Raw genomic sequence first — 20,741 nt, 5'->3', positions numbered from 1 at the left:
TAAAGGACTAACATGCTACTGAAAGGAAAACCAATTTATTTCAGATGTACAGAGTATCAATAATAAACTTCTCAACAGTTTAACATCAACAGAATCAAACCCTGACTGTCAGAATGATAAGGGATCAACAACCACAACTGAACACAAATCCAGCAATCACTTATGAATTCGCTGGTGTGTCTGCAGATTGCATAAACGGGCAAATCCCTTCCCACACACCGAGCAAGAGAACGGCCTCTCTCCAGTGTGAACCCGCCGGTGCATCAGCAGGTGGGACGACTGAGTGAAACCCTTTCCACACACAGAGCAGGAGAACGGCCTCTCCCCAGTGTGAACTCGCTGGTGTACCAGCAAGTTGGATGAACAAGTGAATCCCTTCCCACACACGGAGCAGGAGAACGGCTTCTCCCCAGTGTGAACGCGTTGGTGAGTAAGCAGGCTGGATGACTGGGCAAATCCCTTCCCACAGATGGAACAGGTAAACGGCCTCTCCCCCGTGTGAATTCGCTGATGCATCAGCAGGTTGGATGAACATTTGAATCCCTTCCCACACATGGAGCATGTGAATGGTCTCTCCCCAGTGTGAACTCGCTGGTGTTTGAGCAGGTGTGATGACTGAGTGAATCCCTTCCCACACTCAGAGCAGGAGAACAGTCTCTCTGTGGTGTGAGCTCGCTGGTGCCTCAGCAGATCCTCTGAGCTCTTACAGCTCTTCTCACAATTAGAGCAATCAAAGGTTTTCCGGTCAGTGTGAACTCGTTGGTGTGACTTTAAGTGGGATAGCTGCGCAAATCCCTTCCCACAAACAAAGCAGGAGAACGGCCTCTCCCCAGTATGTGCTCGCTGGTGTGTCAGGAGGTTGGATGAACGAGTGTACTGCTTCCCACACACCGAACAGGTGAACGGCCTTTCCCCGGTGTGAACCCGCTGGTGAATCAGGAGGTCGGATGACTGAATAAAAGCCTTCCCACACACCGAGCAAGTGAATGGTCTATCGCCAATGTGATCTCGCTGGTGTCTCAGCAGATTGGAGGAATAAGCAAACCCCTTCCCACAGAGGGAGCAGGTGAATGGCCTCTCTCCGGTGTGAAGTCGCTGATGTGCCACCAAGTTGGACGACTGAGTGAATCCCTTCCCACACACTGAGCAGGTGAATGGCCTCTCTCCGGTGTGAACTCGCTGGTGTCTTAGGAGGTCAGATAACTGACCAAATTGTTTCCCACACATGGAGCAGGTGAACCTCTTCTCCTTGCTGTGAGTGCGTTGATGAGTTTCGAGATCAGATGGATCATTGAATCCCATCCCACAGTCCCCACATTTCCATGGTGCCTCCATGATCCAAGGTCCTTGTCTTCCTTCAGGAGACACAGTCAAATGAAGCCTCGATCACACACACACAGAACACAGTTTCTCACTGCTGTGAATGGTTAGATGATCTTTCAGGCTCTGTAACTGATGTCCTTTCCAACATGTGCATTAAATGTGTCTCAGTGTTTTTCCAGTAATATTGATGTCTGAAATCTTTTGCCACAGACAGAACAGATTAAAATTTCTCCTTTTATATTCAAAGAGTGATAATATTGAAAGACGGTCATATTTTGATGTGAAGTTTGGTTCAAGCTTCCCATCTGCAAATTCTCTGCTTATTACACCCTGTAAAAAGGAGTTAATGAAAGTCATCACTGTCCAGAATAAGAAATTAGAACAGACAAGCCTACATTGTATGGAACATTGTTACCTTGCATTCCCCTGTCACAATTAATCCACGTCTCATACATCTCCCTTCACCCTGCACTGAAATTCAAATTTCTTACATCATTTTCTCCACTCTCAGTTCACTTCCCACTGCCAAAGGCATGGCCTCTGGCTGGTTCTATTCCAAACACAGAGGTTCCCATCTAAACAGGCGACAGTTTGAGAACTAACAAAGGTATTCAGGAATGAGACCACAGTGCACATTGTCTCTCTCAGTACAAAGTGAATCAGACCATCAATAGTGATTAGGAAATGGATTTGTACTAATCCATAGAAAGATAGAAAACCTACAGCACAATTCAGGCCCTTCAGCCCACAAAGCTGTGCCAAACATGTCCCTACCTTAGAAATTACTAGGCTTACCCATAGCCCTCTATTTTTCTGAGCTCCGTGTACCTATCCAACAGTCTCTTAAAAGACCCTATCGTATCTGCCTCCATCACCATTGCCGGCAGCCCATTCCATGCACTCACCACTCTCTGAGTAAAAAATTTACCCTTGACATCTCCTCTATACCTACTCCCCAGCACCTTAAACCTATGTCCTCTTATGGCCACCATTTCAGCCCTGGGGAAAAGCCTCTGACTATCTACCCGATCAGTACCCCTCAACATCTTATATACCTCTATCAGGTCCCCCCTTATCCTCCGTCGCTCCAAGGAGAAAAGGCCGAGTTCCCTCAGCCCGCTTTCATATGGCATGCTCCGCATTCCAGGCAGCGTCCTTGTAAATCTCCTCTATGGCTTCCGCATCCTTCCTGTAATGAGGTGACCAGAACTGAGCACAGTACTCCAAGTGGGGTCTGACCAGGGACCTACATATCTGCAACAATACCTCCCGGCTCCTAAATTCAATTCCTCGATTGATGAAGGACAATACACCATATGCCTTCTTAACCACAGAGTCAACCTGCGCAGCCGCTTTGAGCGTCCTACGGACTCGGACCCCAAGATCCCTCTGATCCTCCACACTACCAAGAGTCCTACCATTAATACTATATTCTGCCATCATATTTGACCTACCAAAATGAACCACTTCACACTTCACTGGGTTGAACTTCATCTGCCACTTCTCAGCCCAACTTTGCATGCTAGCTATGTCCCTCTGTAACCTCTGAAAGCCCTCCAAACTATCCACAACACCCCCAACCTTTGTGTCATCCGCAAACTTACTAACCCACCCCTCCACTTCCTCATCCAGATCGTTTATAAAAATCACAAACAGCAAGGGTCCCAGTACAGATCCCTGAGGTACACCACCGGTCATCGACCTCCATGCAGAATACGACCCTTCAACAACCACTCTTTGCCTTCTGTGGGCCAGCCAGTTCTGGATCCACACTGCAATGTCCCCTTGGATCCCATGCCTCCTTACTTTCTCAATAAGCCTTGCATGGGGTACCTTATCAAACGCCTTGCTGAAATCCATATACACTACATCTACTGCTCTCCCTTCATCGATGTGTTTAGTCACATCTTCAAAAAAATTCAATCAGGCTCGTAAGACAGGACCTGCCCCTGACAAAGCTATGCTGACTATTCCTAATCATATGATACCTCTCCAAATGTTCATAAATCCTGCCTCTCAGGATCTTCTCCATTAGCTTACCAACCACTGAGGTAAGACTCACTGGTCTATAATTCCCTGGGCTATCCCTACTCCCTTTCTTGAATAAGGGAACAACATCCACAACCCTCCAATCTTCTGGAACCTCTACCGTCTCCATCGACGATGCAAAGCTCATTGTCAGAGGCTCCGCAATCTCTTCCCTCGCCTCCCACAGCAGCCTGGGGTACATCTCATCCGGCGACTTATCCAACTTGATGCTTTCCAAAAGTTTCAGCACCTCCTCTTTCCTAATATCTACATGCTCAAGCTTTTCAGCCCACTACAAGTCCCCACTACAATCCCCCAGATCTTTTTCGTAGTGAATACTGACGTAAGTACCTCCGCTATTTCTTCCGGATCCATACACACTTTCCCACTGCTGCACTTGATAGGCCCTATTCTTTCGCATCTTATCCTCTTGCTCTTCACATACCTGTAGAATGCCTTGAGGTTTTCCTTAATCCTGCCCGCCAAGGCCTTCTCATGTCCCTTCTGGCTCTCCTAATCTCCTTCTTAAGCTCCTTCCTGTTAGCCTTATACTCTTCCAGATCTCTAACATTACCTCACAACAACTCTTGTTATTCTCACACCTTTCTAGGATCTGCTTCCCTATATGCTCCTCAATATTCCTGTTACTACTGGGCAGTCTATAAAAAAACACCCAGTAAAGTTATTGACCCCATCCTGTTCCTAACCTCCACCCACAGAGACTCCGTGGACAGTCCCTCAACGACGTCCACCTTTTTCCACAGCTGTTTCACTATCTCTGATCAACAGTGCCACTCCCCCATCTCTTTTGCCTCCCTCCCTGTCCTTTCTGAAACATCTAAAACCCGGCACTTGAAGCAACCATTCTAGTCCCTGAGCCATCCAAGTCTCCGTAATGGCCACCACATCATAGCTCCAAGTATTGATCGAAGCTCTAAGCTCATCCACCTTGTTCACAATACTCCTTGCGTTAAAATAAACACATCTCAAACCTGCCTGAGCACGTCCCTTCTCTATCACCTGCCTATTGTACCTACTACTAGCTTTCTCTATTTGAGAGCCAAACACCTCTTCCCCGGTCTCTCCAGTTCGGATCCCATCCCCCAACAATTCTAGTTTAAACTCTCCCCAGTAGCCTTAGCAAACCTGCCCGCCAAGATATTGGTCCCCCTGGGATTCAAGTGCAACCCATCCTCTTTGAACAGGTCATACCTGCCCCAAAAGAGGCCCCAATGATCCAGAAGTCTGAATCCCTGCTCCTTACTCCAATCCCTCAGCCACGCATTTAACCTCCTCCTCATTCTGTTCCTATACCCACTGTCACTTGTATCCAGTGTAGGGTGCGAGCAGAATAATGTTCATGATAACTATACTGATAGCTTATTAATTAACCCTTATTAAACATGGAAGTACCGTTCTAAAATTGTAACATTACAACAGTCTGGAGGTAGAAAGGCACCAGTGAGGGATTCACCAGGAAATAATATAACCTTTTAAAAGAAAGTAACTGGCCACTCTAAAATGGTGACCACTGGAAGGTTAAACAAAGTCCAACACTTACATCACCACCTAGTCAATGAGAAAATTCACAGGAAATACACAAGGAGAGAAGGAGAACTAGAAGATGGCAACAAGGACAATTAATTTATTTTGTTTTTACATTGAGAGTTTAGAATCAGGGCAGTAAGACTCTAACTGGCACTGAATCAGTCAGACTTATGAAGGATTTCACTTGCAGCATAAAGAAAAATGCACGACAGTAAGGCACAAACAGAGAATGAAGTAATTTTACTGATCTTGTTATGCCAATAAGTCATTAGCAAAGCCTTTGGGTAAACAATTGAGTTATAATATTGTGGGTTCTCATTTGTTTCTCCTAGCTGGAGATATCTTTAAATCAAAAAGTGATGCAAGAAACTTGTGAAGGTCTCCTTCCAGAGTAAGGAAAAGCTAAAGAAATTACAATCAGAAATTGGATTCAAAGAATTAGATTGACCTAAACACTCAGACTGAATTTGTATCTTGTTGGAGTGCAATCACCATTGCTCTACATGAGGTTTTATTGATAGACAAACTTAATAAATCTGTGAACTTTGACATAAAATTAGTAAAGCTTTTGGTAAGTTAAAGGATAGAACACCTAATCATAAATTGACAACTACCTGCACAGTACTAAAAGTTCAGACGAGCAACTCCCATCACAGTAGTCAGGGAATCTGAATTCAGCTAAATAACAATCATTAAATCAATTGTTCAAGTTTTACCTGAACAAAAATCTATTATCTTGCCATTAAAATCACCTGGTTCACTTACATCTTTCAGGGAACAAAATCTATTGCTCTTGGCTAGTTGGCCCACATGAGATTCCAAGCCCTGGCTTACCAGAACGGCTGGTCTAAATGACCTAACAAACTACTCAGCATTGAAAACTGCTGTGACAAAACACAAAAAGAGAAACAAACAGAACAGCCAACACCAGTTTCAGAGATGGCAAAACCACTCCCAGCCAGTCAACCTTGCAAAGTCCTCCTTACAAACATCTAGAGACAAGTGAAGGTCAAAGTATCTGTTGATACTGCAAATCTAAAACGAAAACAGAAAATGCTGGCAGGTCAGGCCACATCTCTAGGAAGAGAAACAGGATTCACCAGGACCACTCAGTTCCAGGTCTCATTACACACTTGCTCCAATCATGGACAAATGAACTGAAACCTAGCTGCAAGCTGAGGCTGTCTGCCCTCAATATAGAGTGACAGAAAGCTTATCACGTGAGAGGCCATTCAGCCCAATGAATCCATGCAGGCCCAATGCATGAGAAATCCAACTGGCCCCAGTCCCATGCACTTTCCCGATAGAACTACAAATATTTTCTCTTCACAACTTTTGTTGTTCCACATGAATGTTTAACTGGACGTGTCTCCATTAAACCCCCAGCAGTGCAGTTCAGATCCTAATCACTTGCTGCATGGAAATGTTTCCCCTCATGTCACTTTTGCTTCTTTTGTCTTTCACCTTCATTCCAAGTCTGGTTTCTTGACCCTTGCACCAATGACAGCAGCTTCTCTCTATGTAGGCTACCAACACACCTCATGATTTTAAATACCTTCATCCGATCCCGTCTCAATCTTTTCTGTTCCAAGAGCAACACCAAGTTTCTCCAATCTGTGTAACTGAAGTCCCTTGTCCCTGGAATCATAATAGCAACATGGATTTTCTGAACTCTCTCACCCACCTGCACATCTCCCATAAATTCCACAATACAGCACAATTTTCTAATTTTCTTCCTTGCTCTTGTACTTGAGGCCATTGTTTACAAATCACAAGATCCCATTTCACGACGTTCTCCGTCACTTTCAACAATTTAAGCCCATTTACCTCTTTCTGATCAGATTTACATTGACTCTCTTTATTCTTCCTACAAATTATAACCCTTGCATTTTTCTTTCTTATCAACCTGTCTAAATCCTCCAGGTCTATTATTATCCCCCTCTCAGTCCTCTTGCCTTCAACATTACTGTTATATGAAGATTTAGAAACTGTGCCCTGCCAAACCCAAATCAATTACATCTATCAAGAAAAATTGTGGTTCAAGTACTGATCCCTAGGGAGATGGACCATTTGGAATAAGTACATGGATAGGTTTAGAGTGATATGGGCCAAACATGGGCAAATGGGGCTAGTCTAGTGGGCACCATGGTTGGCAGGGACAAGTTGGGCCAAAGCATCTATTTTCATGCTGTATTACTCAATGGCTCTATGAGCAGTGTAGACTTCCCTCCAGTCCAAAGACATTTCTTCACAACTACCCTATTTCCTGTCACTCAGGGCAATTTTCTGTGAATGCTACCACTCCCCATTTATTCCATATTTGTTTCATTACCTCTCTCAGCACCCCTCTTCTGTGGTTTCTCCTGATCTGAGGCACGTTCTTACTAAGACTTGCTAGTGCAGCCACACGTCCTTCCTCATTCTGCGAGTCCCATTTATTCCATGATGGGTTTACATGTTTACAGAAGATTTTTGTATTCCATTTATGTCTGTCACCAGTCTTTTCTCCGATATTCTCTTGAAGCTTTGCATGTTCATTTTTGATTCCAATTTACCCAGGCCAGATCTGACCTTATCCACTGAAATGAGCCCTTATCCAATAGGTCATACCTTTATTTCCCCAATCACAGAGTAGTCAAAATCCTTATCACAATGTTCAGAATAGCTGCGGACATCTCAACAGCTTTTTCCTACATCTTCCTCCACTGATACTTCATTCCCAAGGACACTTCCTTCCATACTAGATGAAAAACATACTGGTTAAGAATTTTTTTCTGGACACATTCAAAACTTCCTCCCCTATGACTTGTGCCTTACAGTGTACAACTTTAATAATCTGCTATCTAACTATTCAGAAATCCTGATGGCTCAGCATCTGGCTTACTGGGGCCCCCAGTGCCCACTCTCTCTTCTGACTCACCGAGGACCAGTACCCATGCTCCTCTCTGACTCACTGGGGCTCCAGTTCCCACACTCCCCTCCATCTCACCGGGACCTGGTTCCTGCACTCCCTTTAACCTTCCCTATTCACTTGTAAATTTTTTTTACAATACAATGTAACATCTAAAAAACTAATAGACACAAGAGACTGCAGATCCTGTAATCTGGAGCAAAAAAAAGCTGCTGGAGGAACGTGTAAAACTTCAGGAGCTAGGTACTCAGGTGTGCCACAGAAAGTGCGCCACAGAAAGTGCATGTTGTGTCTTTTGATTCAATGTTCTCTTTGCATAGGCCAAAGTCAGTTAGACCAATATGACCTTGGCGATCAAGTGGGTCAGGCAGCATCTGTGGAGGCAGAGGGATCATCGATGTTTCAGGTCAGGGTAGAAACCCAAAACGTCGACCATCCCTCAGCCTCCACAGATGCTGCCTGACCTGCTGAGTTCCTCTGGCAGATTGTTCTAAATTAAAAACCTGTTGGGATGCTTAATATGAACAACATACAATAGTCTGGAAAATCTGGTAGCACCTAAGTTTCAAGTGCTGGATTACTGGAGATCGGATTACTATTTCAAACTACATTATGAAATTTATAGTTCCACTACTCTTCAGCTTTTTTAACATTGCCTCTATTTCCCTGCAAATTTGCACTAATAGGCGGCACTTAGGATACTCTCATTAGTATAAAACTACCTCACTGCTTATTAGTTCTAACCAGATAGATTCATTCCTTGACAAAACAAAAAGGCTTCTGGAGCAGACGGTGTCTTTGGTGAAGTACTAAAGCTTGGTGGAGAGGAATTCAGTCACAAATTTATAGAGATAAAAGAGAAGGAGGCCATGGCATGAGACCTCAAATGTTATAATCATGATCACCTTCAGGAAAGGAGACAAATCCAGAAACAATAGATAGAAGGGACTTTTTTTTCTATAAATACTGGAAATATTAGGAACACTCAGCAGGACAGGCATCATTTGTGGAAACCAGTTAATATTTCAGGTTAAAGCCTCTTCATTCAAATGGAAAATACAGATTTAAAAAGATAGTTTTAGGCTGCAGAGAAGTGGCTATCCCTCCTTCCACCTCCTCTGCAGCTGCCTGTCTCGCATGCCTGACCTGCTTTTCAGCATTTTGTGTTTTTATTTCACATTTCCAACATGTGAAGTTTATTTTCACATTTCTAACATGTGAAGTTTTTTTTTGATTTTCATCTGAGGTCTCCTCACAGGGACAGTTTGATTTTCATCTGAGGTCTCCTGATACAGGGAAAGCCAACAGCAGTGTCCTCCCGAACTGCCTCCTTCTGATGGTCAGAGTTGCTCAAAGTGTAGATTCTATACACCTGAGGGCACAATGGACATGATCTTCATCAGTCATCACAAGCAGGGATTGGGGTCAACCTCCGTACCAATTGAGGGACTGTGAAACATCCTTCTCAAATTTGGTTGCCCACAGAAATTCTGCTCCATCCCACAACTGCTACATGATGCCAAGCAAGGTGTGATCTTAATCAACAGGTAGGTCCACAATCAGGCTTATCTCAGTGCAAGTTGGTGTCAATCAAGGCTGTGTCATTGCCCCAACACTCTTTTCAATCTGAGAAAATCCATTCCTCTATCCATGCCAATATATTACTCCTAACACTCTGCACTCTTACATTATGTGGTAACCTTTTATGTGGCACCTTATCAACTGCCTTCTGGAAATCTAAATACTCTGCATCTACAGGTTCCCCCTCACTCACCCTGTCTGTTACATCCTCAAAGACCTCTGGCAAATTTGTCAAAACACCATTTTCCTTTCATAAAACCATGTTACTCTGCTTCATTGTCTTATGATTTTCTAAATATCCTTCTAATCTTCATCTTAACTTTGCCACTGTGCCTAGTTTCCAGAATAAAGAGCTTCAGCCTGTCCAATTTCTCACAATGTCATCCCAATGAACCTTAAGTTGGACTTTTATCCGTTCCTTGTACCTTTTTTAACAACATGGAGGCTAGAACTGTGCTCTATGCAAGACCAAGACCCAACCAGCCAAAGTTGAGTATTGGGTTAGTGGTTTATTCTTTTATTAATGGTTCCTAATAAAAGCAATGTGATCAAAATACATAGCATGTAAGTGAGTTCCAGTAGGTGAAAAGGTGGTTCACATTTTAGGGGGGCTGTCTTGGGGGTGGGGGGGTGGTGGAGGGGGCACATCTTGGAACAGACTGCTGAGTTCAACCTATGATCGAGGGTTTGCCCTAAAGTATTGATACCTCTGTCTTGTTTTCTAATTTGATATTTCCCTTGGTGAGAATGTTTAAGAACAATCTGGATTCCTTCAACAGCAGAAGGGTGTTTGAGGAAAAACTATTTTATACACATGATCTGCCTACAGAAAGGTGGAAACCTTCAGAATCTTCAAATGAGGATTAAGTAAGCACCTGATGGAAAGTAATTGGCAGGGCTGTAAGAAAATAGAGGGAGAATGAGGAAAGCAGGATTAGAAAACATAGAAATAGAATCTGGAGTAGGCCATTCAGCTGTTCAAACTTGCTCTACTGATAATCTGCCTCAATTCCAGATTCCACTCATGGTTAGCTTGATTTTCCTTTTGTATTTTTACACCAAGCAAGAATGCATAACTATGGTAATGAACTTGGTAAAAGGCAGATTTTGTTCTTACAGTTTTTCCAGACTTTTTTAAAATCCTTTTATCAACTAGAAATAAAGTAGCTCCTGGTAACGAAAGCAAGAATGTGATCTGGCTTTTGTGAAATTCACAAACCCTTCAAGCTTTTCACTCAACAACCTACATTCATCTTGCATTTTTTTAAAGCATTAATTGGAGTAGTGTGCGGTTCTGGTCACCAGACTATTGGAAGGACAGGACCACACAGGAGAGAGTGCAAAGGAGATCTACCAGGATTATAGAATGTTTCACTTATGAAGGCAAACTGGATAGGATGGGTTTGTTTGCATAGAAACATCGAGCTAGAGTTATACAGCACGGAAATAGGACCTTCGGCCCGACCCATCCATGCTGACCAAGGCACCTTCCTGAGCGAGCCCCATTTACCTACATTTGGTGCATGTCCTTTTAAATCCAAGTGCCGGTCCAAATGTCTTTTAAACATTGTAATTGCACTTGCCCCTACCATTTCCTCTGGCAGTTTGTTCCACATATCCACCACCCTCTGTGGAAAAGCTTGCCCCTCAGGCACCATTTAAATTCTTCCCCTATCACCTTAACCTACGCTCTCCAGTTTTACACTGCCCTACTGTGGGAAAAAGACTGTGACCATCCACTTTATCTGTGCCCCTTGCAATTTTATAAACCTCAGCCTCCTTTGCTCCAGGGAAAACAGTCCCAGCCAATCCAATTGCTCCTTATGACAAGCCCTCCAGTCCAGGCAACATCAGTGTGAATCTTTTCTGCAACCCCCCTAGCTTAATCACATCTGTCCTGTAGTGTAGCGACTAGAACTGCAGCTAATATTCCAGGTACTGTCTCACCAACCTCTTGTACAGCTGTAACATGATGTCCCAACTCTTGTACTCAATGCCCCGTCTGATGAAGGCAAGTGTGCCATTTGCTTTCTTCACCACCTGTCTATCTGCTTCGCCACTTTCAGAAAAGTATGTACGTGTACCCCTAGGTCTCTCTGTTCTACAACACTCCCAAGGGCCCTGTCATTTACTGTGTATATCCTGCCCTGGTTTAACTTCCCAAAATGCAACACCACACAATTGTCTGAGTTAAATTCCATCTGTCATTCCTTTGCCTAATTTCCTAGTTGATCTAGAACTTGTTCCAAGCTTAGACGACCTTCTTCACTGTCCACCACACCACCAATTTTGGTGTCATCTGCAAACTTATTAGTTATGCCACCTCATCCAAATTGTTAATACACCCTTGGTGTGGAGGAAGTTGATGGGGACACCTGACAGAAGGTACACAAAACTATAAAGGGCATAAATAGGATGGATAATGAGAAACTTTTCCCCATACCGAAGATGTCTAAAATTAGAGGACGTAGGTTTAAGGTGAAGAGTAAAAGGGTTAGAGGGGATCTGGGGAATTTATTTTTCCCACCCAGTCTGGAATCTGGAATGCACAGCCTGATAAGGGGGTGGAGGCAGGTAGTCTCACAACATTTAAAGGGTATGTGGAAGAGCACTTGAATCATCAAAGCATTGAAGGCTACAGACAAAATGCCAGTAAGTGAGATTAGTAGTGATGGGTCCACGATGGTGGACAAAAGGGCCTGTTTCTGTGCTGTGTAACTTTACGACTCTAAAATCAAAAAACTGCAGGCGCTGGCAATCAGAAAATGAAACAGAAAATACCAGAAACACTCACCAGGTCAGGCAGCATATGTGGAAAGAGAAACAGTTAACTTTTCGGGCCTGAGACCTGGCGTCAGAACTGGGAAAGGCAGAAAAACGTTAATTTTCAGCAGGAGAGAGGGTGGGGGAAGGATGGGTAGAACAAAGGGAATATCTCTCACTGAGGAGTCCAAAATGGTTACTGGGGACAGTCCCAATCACATTATGTTTCTTTATCTGTGTAATGTGTTGTTAATAGTGAGGCTGTGGGACGTTCCCAGTGGGCCACACAATACAAATAAAGACAGAGTCAAATGTTGACAGGGAGAAATGGCCAATCCTGACACAACCTGAAAGAGTGAGCTACCTAAAGTTGGAGAGATGGCAACATGCCTGGATGGGAGAAGTGCTGTTTGTCAAGCTTGCATTGGGTTTTCTTGTGACCGTCCAGGAAGCCACAGGTTGAAAGGTCAGAGTCGAAGTGAGATGGAGAATCAAAATGGTAGGCAACTGGAAGCTCATGGTCACTCCTGCGGACTAAACACATGCTCTGCAAAGTGATTACCCAATCAGCATTTGGTTTCTCCGGTGTAAAGACCATGTTGTGAACACCAAATGCAGTCTAGTAGGTTGAAAGAAGTGCAACTGCTCCGCCTAGATGGACTGTTTGGGTCACTGCTTGGTGAGAAGGGGTGAAAGTTCCGAGGCTGGATCTCCTGTGGTTGCATGGGAAAGTGCCATAAGGTTAAGAGTGGTTGGTGGGCTCAGAAGAGTGGACCAGGGAGTGGTGAAGAGAGTGATTGCTTCAAAATGCTGAAAAGGCAGGGGAGAAGAACACGTCTTCTTTTCTTAATTTGCATCTTCTCAGTGCTGCATCTCAGCTCAACAACCTTCCCACTGTAGTGGGGCAAGTCTACAGTACAAATGGGAAATTGTACACTCCGGAACCTAGGTCACTTCAGCCTCAGTCACTGAGCTGCAGTATACACATGACATTTATGTACATGAAGGTTTAGAGGCTGAGCTCCAAGTCATTGTCAACTGTTTCATTCGAACATACGAGAGAATGGGCCTCACATTTAAATTCACTAAGTCAACAATCCTCCACCAAACTGCCTCTGACAATAAAGGTCCACCACAAGACTCTGGAAAACATATGGACAACCTTCCATTTGACATGAACCATCTCTCTACAAGGGCATACATCAATGATGAAATTCACCACTGCTTTCAGACCACCAGCCATCTGGGGAAAAGAACATTTGAAGAAGCCAGACACAAGGCTTATATCATGTTGCAGTGATCCTTGCCCTCTCTTATGCTTCCAAAACCAGGCATCTCATAGCTCTGGAAAAATGCTGCCAATGCTGTCTCCGTAAAACCTCCAGCTCTACTGTATGGGAAGAGAACCAAAGTCCACATCTCCCCGAGCTCAATATTCCCAGTACTGCCCCATACCTGGCTCAGTCTGCAGATCCCACACTGACTTCAACTCCAGTAGTTACATCATCTTCTACCCCAAGGGAATCCCAAAGAAGATGATGGATACTGCTCTCATTATTGGGGCACCTCTACCGTTTCTTAAGTTAATTCGTTCCTTAACATTTCTCTCTCCAGCAATGCAGTATTCTCTTGAATCAATACAGCTACCCCAAGCCTCACCTTTGTTCCATACCTTTCCCTGCATCTATTAACATTTACTACCACTCCTATTACTCTTTAGAAGTCAGGTCTCCATTACCAGCACCATACCACAAGTCCAAACAGCTAAATGCTCTTGCAGCTCTCCAACCCTGTTTAATATTCTTTGTGTACTTTCTTACATGCCATGCACTGTAAACTTATCTTACACATTCTTGCATTCTTAGTCTGCTCAAACCTAAAGTCGAAATATTTCTTGTCCCGGTGCTGTCACTCCCAATCCTTTGTGCAACTTTCCTTTCACCTTTTTAAACTGCATCTCCCTGCCCATTCTCATACCAGGTCAGTATAAACCTCAACCCACCCCATGGTATTAGTAAACTATAAGGACTTTGGTCCCAGCTAGGCTGAGGTGCAACAAGTCTGCATTGTAAAGTCATACATCCCAAAACTGATCCTGGTGCCCTAAGACTTAAAAGCCCTTTCATTTGTCCCATCAAGGCAACATTTGACTGCGTGTGCCATCAAGGTACCCTGGTGTAACTGAAGTTCATGGGCACCAAAGGAGAAAAATTTAACTAATTGAGTCATACTTCATACAAAACAGACGGCTAAGCTTGTTGGAGGTCTTGGCTCCAGAATATCACACAGTGTGCTACCCCCAACCACCCTCCCTGCTTCATCAGCGGCCTCCCTTCCATTGCAAGGTTATGAGCAGAAATGTTTGCTGACGACTGTAAATCATTTGATTTCATTCATGACTTGATATAAAATGAAGTTCTTATTGCTGGCATGCAGCAAGAACTAAACAAACAGTTATGGTGGCACAGAGATGCAGCAAGGGGACCTGCTGCCTCACAGTTCCAGTAATCCGGGTTTAATTCTGACCTTGGGTGCAGCCTGTCTGGAGTTTGTACATTCTCCCTGTAACCACATGGGTTTCATCCGGGTACTCTGGTCTCTTCCTCCCCCAAGATGTGCAGGTTGGTAAGTTAATTGGCCCTGGTTTGCAGGTGAGTGACAGAATCTGGGGGGAATTGGGAAGAATAAAAGTGGGATTAGTGTAGAATTAGTGCAACTGGGTGCTTGACGGCCAGTGAGGACTTAGTGAACAGAAGGGCCTGTTTCCATGCTGTATGACTATAACATTCAGACATCGCTGATAATTGACAAGTCCCATGCTGTGCATATCTCCAAAGAGAGAATCCAACCACCTACTCTTGATATTACCATTATTAAACGCTCATCATCAACTTCCTCAGACTCATTGTTAGCCAAAGACTTAACTGGATCAACTACAAGAACAGGTCAGGGACTGAATATCCTGTCACAAGTGACTTCCCCCCGCCTTCCCAAAGCCTTTCCACCATCCAGTCACAAGTCGAGACACTGCTGGAATACTCTCCACCTTAATCATCCACCAACAATACAGGCAGGGTAACTGCATCCAGGCCCAAGTAGACCACTTGTGAGTTTCCCCACCACCACTCCAAACAACTATTCCTTCCAGCAACAATGTACCCTGGTTGCAGTCTGAATAATCTGCAAAATCCACTATAAATAAATCACACTATCTGCAAATACTAAAGCCATAGCTCCCACCAAGAGACAGATGGATGGGATAACCACCAGCTGCAGCTCCCTCCCAAGTCGCACAAAATGCTGACTTCAGATCTACACTGCCATTACCTCATCATTGCTGGAACTCACTACCCAACAATGCAGTAAGAGGATCTTCAACTGAAGAAACACGAGGTTAAGAAAGGCATCTCGTCACCACACTCTCAAGAGCAGTTGGGGAAGGACACGAAACCTGGCCTTGCAGCAATACCCCATCCCATAAATGCAAACTAAAATATCTTCTCACACTTCCCACTGAACTCATCAATTCAGTTATGTCTGATAGATCTCCTTCACTACTTTCTCCCAGGTCTTTCACTTTTATACATTTAGCTTCCACCACCCCCCCCCCCACCCCACACACACAGTTTCCACCCCTAAAACCTTTACAGCTTGAGGTTTTTTTTCCTCTTTGCATATCCAGTCTGTCTGTGCTTTGCTTCGCTTCGTTCTTCCCCTTCTAACAAGCTGCCTTTTTCCAAAAGCTCCCAGTTCTGATACATTTTGGAATAATATATATCAGCGTCATCAACCTTGTAAAATGTTCCAAGAAAATTTAGAGGAACCAATTAAAATAAAAATTGACACCCAGCTGCATAAAGAAATACAAGAGCCATTTGAGAAAAAAATCAAAACGCTACGTTTTAAAGGGGAAGTTAAAAGAGAATGAATCAAAGTGAAGAATTTGGGGGAGGAAATTTTAGAGTTTTCGGAGTTCCCAAAATAGGAAAATTAGTATTCTTTTCTAAAAGCAAGAATAAGAGGTTTTATGGCCATTTACTGGATACAATTTCACCTTAATTCCCATACTCTGCCTGGTCCATCGCCATTCTTTTTTGATTTAAGGACGCTCCCTGCCCTCGTTTGCCTCCATTTAAGGACGCTCCCTGACGTTGAGGCTCCCGTTGCGCATGCGCCGTGGGAGCCAACGGTCGTTTCTGGGGATTCGTCAGGAATGAAACGGGAGAAAGGGAAAGCGGCGGCGGGCAATGGGGGAAATATTCATCGTTTCATATTGGGGTCCGAGGGTAAATAACCCAGTTTTATACTCGTCCTTCTGGTCGCATGGCTTGTTTATAGAACTGAAGCCCTGCTGGAGTTTGTTAACCGCCGTGCCCCTCTTACCTTCTGCGTCACTCATTGTCGCCACGGTCCGCGCATGCTCAGCAGATGTTGCCCCCTCCCCCTGTGAATGACGTGCCGGTTGGACCAATGGAAAGCAGGGAGAGGGTCCCGACGGCCAAAGTCCTCCTCCAACCAATCAGGATGGGGGAGGGGGCGGGATCCAGCCTGGGCAAGACCCGAGTTGGCACACACTCTGCAGTTCTGTTGCGGCTTTAAGCAGATGGAAGCTTGTTGAGTGAAGCAAAAAGTTGCATGGTGTTAGGACAGTGATCAGTGGAAAGTCCGCATTAAAACTGCCTGCAGAATCCTCCAAATGCATAAGTAACTAAAGAGGCTTCTCCTTGCTGTGTGTTCGCGAGGGTCCTCTCCTGCTTCCTCCCTGAATCAGAGTCATCATCTCATGACAGCTCCGAGAGAAATAAAGGGAGCAGCACCAACCATTGCATGGTCTTTAATGCCTTTGATTTTGTCAGTCAAGAGGGACTGTGGAGCAGCGTTCTGAAAATTGACTGCACTCAGAAATTCATCTCCATCCTATGTCTGCTACATTATGGCAGGCAGAACGTAATTCTAACCAATTTCTTACAATCGCTGGTTAATTCAGTACAGATCCTCCTCGGGTAACGAACGCCCAATTTAATCGGGCATTTGGGAGACGGCAGGATGGATGGGAGTGGATTTGTCGGCCGCTGCAGGGCTGCAGGTATCTTCTGCCGGATGAGAATGGGGCATTACCGCCTGCATTCTCTCTCCACCCGTCTTCCCCATGCAGCAAAAATCGGGGGCTGGGTCAAGCCGAGCAGAGCAGACTCAGTTGTGATTGAGTCAGTTGTGATGATATTGAGTGTACCCGTTCTAGAGCCCTAAACTTAAGTCGAGACCTTGTCTTATTAGTTATAGGTATCGATCAGTACCCTCACTTTAGGGAGATGATACTGTATTAACCTAATTTACTTAACTACTTTAGTCTCTTTTCTGAAGGAGTTAGCTGTCAATAATCATTATTTCCAGCGGTGCCCCCCCCCCCCCAACCAAGGAGGAGATACTTCCAGCTAACGAAGCAGATTAAACACAGTTATTCAAATGGGGCACGTTTATTAGAGGAGTAAATTCGAACAGAGGTTATAATTCTACAAAGGATTTCCAAACACAAGTACAATTCCTACAAACTAGACAAACATACCAATGAGTTGCAGACGAACAACTCGTCCGTCGCAAAAAGGTCGCTCTGGGAAGAGACCCTTCTCGGGTCGAGGCTGAGGAGCAGACTCTATGTCTTCATCTCTGTAACCCCTCCCCACCCTTACTGCCTTCTGATATTTATATCGGGTTTTTTTTGCCAGTCATCTAGTGAGGACCTCAACTGCATGTGGTGTTTTCTCAACTGTTTTGATCAGGTCAGGAGGCAGGAGGTTTAATTAGGTCAACATGGACAGTGTTGCTTCTGAAGAGGATGGGTAAATAGTACTGGTTAAAGATTCAACATTTAACAGTAAACATCTTGAACTTTAGACAGTTTCTTCTGCTGTCTTAAAAAGCTGAGTTTAGCCTCTGGGGCCTGGATAGTGAATATCCATCACACACCCCTCTTGCTAATCGAAGGTTTCTAGCCCAGCTTGTCCTTGCTGAAACTAGTTTCGAGATCGGTCTCCTGCCAGGATTCCTCCTGGGAGCAGTCTCTCACTTCATCAACTGTTCCAGTAGGCTACCGGTACGAGAGGAGCTTTTCTTGATCGGGTGCTCAGGGGACACATTGAGGACCTCCCAATAGAAGGGTTTCTGGGTGATCATAAATTGATTGCCTGTTCATGTCCTTGATCTCAGCTGTATATATCCCTAAACTCTTCACGGAGTATTAATCATCATTTACTCCATAAACGTGTGACAACAACGCAAGACACTCTCATATAATGTCCATTTTAGTCCATCATATTTTTCTTCTTCTTCTTCGTAAACAGCTCATGCTTATTCCAACTTTGAAATAGTTCAGGCTTTGGTCAGTGTCTTTGTGTATCGTTATTTCTTCTCGTCACCATGGTGACGTCTTACGCTAAAGTGAAGGTGGTCCGTTTCTTTTCAGAGGAGTGTTCATTTTTTTCTCTGAATGTTACACAAGATTCATTGTTTGAATTTTCTGAAAATAAGTCCTGTAAGCAAGTCCACTGATTCTTGTTCCGTTAGGCTGTGTATTGCTGTCTTCTCCTGTTAGGTCTTTTATGATAGTACAATATGTAAAGTCTTAAGAACCTTATTATATAGGTTACCCATGTCAAAAAGTATATATGCAATACCAAAATGGGTGAGCAGAAAATGTTTGTTGTCTCATCTTTTCTCGTGACTGTGTTGTTAGATCGATTTTTGGCAATAGATACATCAAGATCCCCCTCAAGATGAGTCGAGAAACATGCATATCTTTAGGCAATAATGGTGATCAGAATCAGGAAGAGGAGAGGAGCAAGGATGACGTGATAAGCTTATTCCGAGAGCCATCTCCCTCACAAAAATTAAAAAGGGGATGATTCTCTGACAGCGGTATTTCTGAACAGTTTCTATCATTGGAAATTTCCACCATTGGAGTGAACCATTCGGATCATATCAGTTCCATCACGGGAGTGACCTTTATCAGGGCGGGGTTGGACAGGTGGTTTGATTCTTATATCTATCAAAATGTCATGCAAATTATTACGGGAAGAATTGCCTTATGCCTTTTGATGATCGTACCACCCAAGTGAATACATAGCAGTAATTGGCGGCTTGACCTTGTATGGAATGTTATTTCTCTGGGGAGTGGCGTTATCAATGCAATCCCAAGAATTAGCACCATCAATTGGTTTCCAACAGTAAAACTTGTTTTAAGCCCCTTTGCCCCTTTTCTCAACTCGTAGTCGAAGTCTATCGGACATTTAGTTGGCTTCGGGTACGCACCAATAATTTGAGACCAGTTTCTGCTGTAAGATCTTATGAGCAAATAAACAGGAACTATTCTCCACTGTCTGATTAAAGGCGAATGGGAGGTCTGGGTAGATGCAATAGTCTTTGGGACTAAAATCTCTAAAAGTCCTATTAGAGTGGTCATTTTGTATGAAAACATTACCTCCTTCTTCAGTGCATCTTTCCATGTTACCTTGCCATGCAAAAACTGGATCAAGGGTTTCATTGAAACATTTAGAATATAAACCAGTGCTACAAAAAAAATCATCGTGTTACCTTTAACATTTGACAAAGGAGTGGAATAGTGGCCATAGTTGAGGAAACTAAAGCGTTTAAAATGAGAAGTATGGATACGTACTTGTTTTCCATAAAGAGAAAGCACAATGAGGTGTCCGTCTAAAGTGGAGGAATCGTCACTAAGATTTCTCATTATGCTCTAATTTAATGACGTCAATGTCATGTTTCCATGACTTAGACCATTCAACAACACAGCAGTGTCTTTCTTCATGTTCGGAGGGATCCACTTCAAGGGATTCCTCTATTAGCTTGCCTTAAATATCTGGGCTGGATTCCTTTAATCTAGTCATGGTGTCATTAATTATTTTTGTAAGGGATTCCTTTCATTCCCAGGTGTCTATGTTCATTTCTTCCCCAATACGGTCAGAGCGAATATTTAGACGGACGGGAACAATAACCTTGCCGGAAGCGAGAATTAAAGGCTCAAGCGTATCAGTCCACATAGGACCAAGAGGTAGTGGCCATTTGGTTACATTTAAATTAGAATGGTCATTGCTTACAGATCTCTTGGGTCTAGTATTTTCAGAGACATTAAGTTCATGGATATCTGTGCCAAATGAGGTAACCTCTGTGGTAAATACAGGTTCATCTGCTAAAAAGCGTATAGTGAGTAAACCAGCCCTGACTATTATTGTAATAAGCGTAAAGATTAAAAGAAAGGCATAGCATGAACAACACTTCTTTTTTGGAGTCTGAACCTTTCTTATTCCTAAAACAACCCTTCTTGGGTGTATCGCTCCTAAGCAATGCATCTAGGAGATCTTCTTCGAGTGAAAGGGAATTTTTGTGTTTCTTTTTAGACTTAAGCATGTGACTTACCTTCTAAGTCCACTTTACCCATGTCCCGTCAGGATGTGAGGGTTCCATAGTGGATGTATGTGTCGATTTAATATAGAAGTTCCAACTCATTCTGAAGGTATAAATGCCGCTGGGGCAGGTTTACTCTTGTCTACGGAGACAGATCTACCTGCAGACC

The 20,741-nt window shown here is 43.8% G+C and overlaps 1 protein-coding gene across 2 annotated transcripts; it reads right to left on the bottom strand.

Annotated features, from left to right (window-relative positions):
- Positions 1-17: 17 nt before the first annotated feature.
- On the bottom strand, positions 18-18,254 carry LOC127576362 (zinc finger protein 229-like). Of its 2 annotated transcripts, XM_052026864.1 has the most exons (3): positions 16,538-18,254; positions 14,681-14,819; positions 68-1,653 (listed from the first exon to the last, which is right to left on the bottom strand). In XM_052026864.1, exon 3 carries the CDS (start codon positions 1,333-1,335, stop codon positions 157-159), a length of 1,179 nt encoding a protein of 392 aa, XP_051882824.1. In that variant the 5' UTR covers positions 1,336-1,653; positions 14,681-14,819; positions 16,538-18,254; the 3' UTR covers positions 68-156. The 2 variants fall into 2 exon arrangements, with proteins under 2 accessions (XP_051882825.1, XP_051882824.1); XM_052026865.1 differs by lacking the exon at positions 14,681-14,819 and having other exon boundaries at positions 18-1,653.
- Between the last annotated feature and the right edge of the window lie 2,487 nt (positions 18,255-20,741).

This window comes from Pristis pectinata, chromosome 12 (assembly GCF_009764475.1).
Source record: "Pristis pectinata isolate sPriPec2 chromosome 12, sPriPec2.1.pri, whole genome shotgun sequence".
NCBI classification, from domain to species: domain Eukaryota; kingdom Metazoa; phylum Chordata; class Chondrichthyes; order Rhinopristiformes; family Pristidae; genus Pristis; species Pristis pectinata.
This window is presented reverse-complemented; position numbering and strand designations above follow the sequence as displayed.

Coding starts and splice junctions, on each gene's coding strand:
- LOC127576362 (XM_052026865.1), bottom strand. CDS start 1,335: ATGGAGGCACCATGGAAATGTGGGGACTGTGGGATGGGATTCAATGAT.